General features: G+C 42.8%; 1 protein-coding gene across 1 annotated transcript; it reads right to left on the bottom strand.

Moving 5' to 3' along the window:
• Positions 1 to 944: 944 nt before the first annotated feature.
• LOC149817465 (transcription factor MYB30-like) lies at positions 945 to 2,197 on the bottom strand. Its single transcript, XM_089984893.1, has 3 exons — positions 2,006 to 2,197; positions 1,738 to 1,867; positions 945 to 1,600 (listed from the first exon to the last, which is right to left on the bottom strand). The coding sequence occupies exons 1-3, from the start codon at positions 2,136 to 2,138 to the stop codon at positions 988 to 990; spliced, it is 876 nt and encodes a 291-aa protein (XP_089841019.1). The 5' UTR covers positions 2,139 to 2,197; the 3' UTR covers positions 945 to 987.
• Between the last annotated feature and the right edge of the window lie 881 nt (positions 2,198 to 3,078).

Here is a 3,078-nt window from a genome sequence, read left to right as displayed (position 1 = left end):
ATGGTTAGATTTAGGTCATTATTTGAAGTCCCAGTCCCACAAATACCGAATGGTACAGAGAGGTGATCACATGTGTGTGTATTGCTTGTAACCAAGAGAATTGTATTGATGAAGTAGCCGACCCATAGGCACCGATACTGATAACATTGATTTTAACCAAGAAGAATCCCTTGAAAATTAAGAGCAGAACAAAATAATATTCGCATGGTGTCAAATCTAGACATCATTAGCCTCCAAAGATAACCAATACAATCGTGATGATGTTGATAATCCCACATCGCATCATCACACAATCAGGGCCACCGTTACAAGATTTTGGTGATGCATATATGCTCTAGCAAAACAAGATTTTTGGTGCGTATTAATTTTTTTTAAATAATCCAAGAGAAAAAAGCCTCCCATCATCGACCGTACACTGGCTGGCCTAAAACCCTTGAGGTTCCTCCTGTTCATCGATACACCTAGATTATTAGACCTTACAGCAAAGGATGTTGTCACCCGTGAGTTTCAAACTTATGACATCTTGTCAACTAAGTCGCCCCTAGCATACGAGGGAGCCCTTGCTTGCACTTATTAAAAAAAAAAAGAAACTTTTGTTATTTATTGCACAAACAAGAAGATTCATTATAGAGCTAGTGTTAGCAGCTTAATCACATAGAGATAGCCTCAAAGAGCAAGGTGGGAGTGGAACTATCCCACTTTCCTCATCTTTAAGCAATTTCCCAATAGGCAGAAAGTGCCTCCATAAAAAACTTTTTCTTTTTCCTCGGTATCTGCACAAATCAGCACACCGACTTTTTTCTAAGTTTGTTCAACGTTACAAATTTTTTTTCTACACGGGCGAAATTTTACAGCAACCCCTTCTCATAAACGATCGGCAACCGACAACAATTTCAAATTCAAAAAGAGAAGGGAGGAAAAACTCTTTTTTTTTTTTTAATCTCTTTGGTTGTCTCTATATCCCTCGCCGGACTCCGGCCAAGCGCCTCAAAATCCCGGCGTGAATTGCACCTGCCCGGCCTCCATCAACACATTCAACCAGAAATCCATGCTGTCATCTTGGTAAATGGAGAATGGCAACGGAGAGAGTGGTACATGGAACGCGAGATCGGATACCGTGCCGGCAGGAAACTTGTCCTCGAATTTCTCTTCTTTGAGTGTCTCCATCCAGAATTCGTCCATGCCAGACAGGTTTTCGGGCCAAAACTCAGTTGAATTGTGGGACTGTAACCTATCAGACTCCAAAGAGTCCATGCACTCGTCTTCGGATATCGATCCGACAGTAGGCCTGTTCTCAGAAGTTATGATCGACGACGATTCGATGCTCGAAAACGAGAAATTGCTCGTGGATTGTTGCGGTGACGCCGGATTTTCAATCCAGTTCTCGGAATTGATTGTAGTCGGGACAGTAGACTCTACAATTTGGGGAGCTTTTGTTTCTCTCACTTGTTTGGCTTTATCATCTGCAACTTGAATGCTGTTGCTGGCCTGATTAACTGGTGCAATGTTCTGTTTCAATCTCTTTTTCAGATGGGTATGCCACACATTCTTGATCTCATTGTCTGTTCTCCCCGGCAATCTCGCTGCGATAGCCGACCACCTAGAATCCAACAAGCAAAAACCTCATTCAGCACCAATGCCCAAATCATGACAACCAATAACTCTGATCCCAAACAGGGAAAATCACAACCTATAGAAATCGGATCATTTCATTATTGAAATCAATGGGATCCTCACCTGTTGCCTAGCATTTCATGTAATTGGAGGATGGCCTCCTCTTCATCCCTACTGAAATTCCCCCTCTTGATGTCTGGCCTCAAATAGTTGGTCCATCTCAGTCTGCAACTCTTGCCACACCTCAAGAGCCCTGTAAAATTTGCCAAAGGCCAACACCAATTAATGGCAAAATCCCATGATATGGAAAAACAAAAACCAAAAGAGAAGACCATCAAATTTTTTTCCTTTTTTCTTTCAGATTGAGCACTCTAGAGAGATAAGGATTTACCAGCTTGTTTAGGGAGTGCCCTCCAATTCCCATGGCCATATTTTTGGATGTAAGCAACCAAAATCTGGTCTTCTTCAGGAGTCCATGGTCCTTTCTTGAGTCCCATCTTCTCACAGCAGGGTGCCCTCACCATCTTTGATAACTCTTTTGACCTTTGCTCCCAAACTTCCTGAAGAACTCGCACCCCTACCTTTGAGGACTCACAGGGATTGCCGTCATTTATAAAGGAGGGAGGACACACCACCGTCAAAATTTTACGGATGCCCCACCGTGGGGAAGCGCACGTGAAAAACTGCAATTTCGTAGAAAACGGCCAATCGGTGTATTATTTATCTGCTATGATAATACAGAACCTTGTGGCTGCTGGGATGCATTATTTTATTATTGTATAAGGAGAGAAAGACGGGAACAGTAACAAGAGGACACAAAAGACAGAAGCTGGGCCACCACTACAGATTCGAGGAGGCTTCAAAAAAAATAAAGGAGTGGATTGCGTGTGTGATATGACGTTCTCGCTCCCCTGACAGTTGGAAAAATCGCGTTGGGAGACGTGAGGGAGATAGGGGGAGGGCTCGTTCACAAATCACAAGCCTGGCTTTTTTGAATAGTTTCAAATGACAAGGAGGGAAGGGTCAAGGAAAGAGGCAGCCAATCTTTTTGAAGAGAAAACCTGTCTGTTTGTTTCTTTGAAAAAATATTTGCTTTTATTTAGACATTTTGTTTGCCGTTCAAATCATGGAGCACGGTTGGGAGCAGCCGACCAATAGCCGTAGTCCAATTTTTTAATAGCTTATGGTGGCATGCCACGTGGCAAACTTGGTGAATATTGGGGATTGGCATGCATCAACGGGTCTGATTTGGATCGGATAGCAGCCATTCTACAGCAACTTAAAGGGTTCGTGTATTCATGTGAAGATGTAGGGACATCAACCGGTCTGATTTGGATCGGATAGCAGATTGACCCATAACCATTCAGTCCGGATTCATAGCATATTTCTTACATGATTGGCTACACGGATCAGATTTGGTTTTGAAGTTTTGCATCTGAGTTAGTCTAACGTCTGATTTAGTGA

Source organism: Nuphar pumila, chromosome 13 (genome assembly GCF_984573655.1).
Source record: "Nuphar pumila chromosome 13, dmNupPumi1.hap1.1, whole genome shotgun sequence".
In the NCBI taxonomy this organism is placed as follows: Eukaryota; Viridiplantae; Streptophyta; class Magnoliopsida; order Nymphaeales; family Nymphaeaceae; genus Nuphar; species Nuphar pumila.
Note: the sequence above shows the minus strand (reverse complement) of the source record. Positions and strands in the feature narration are given on the sequence as shown.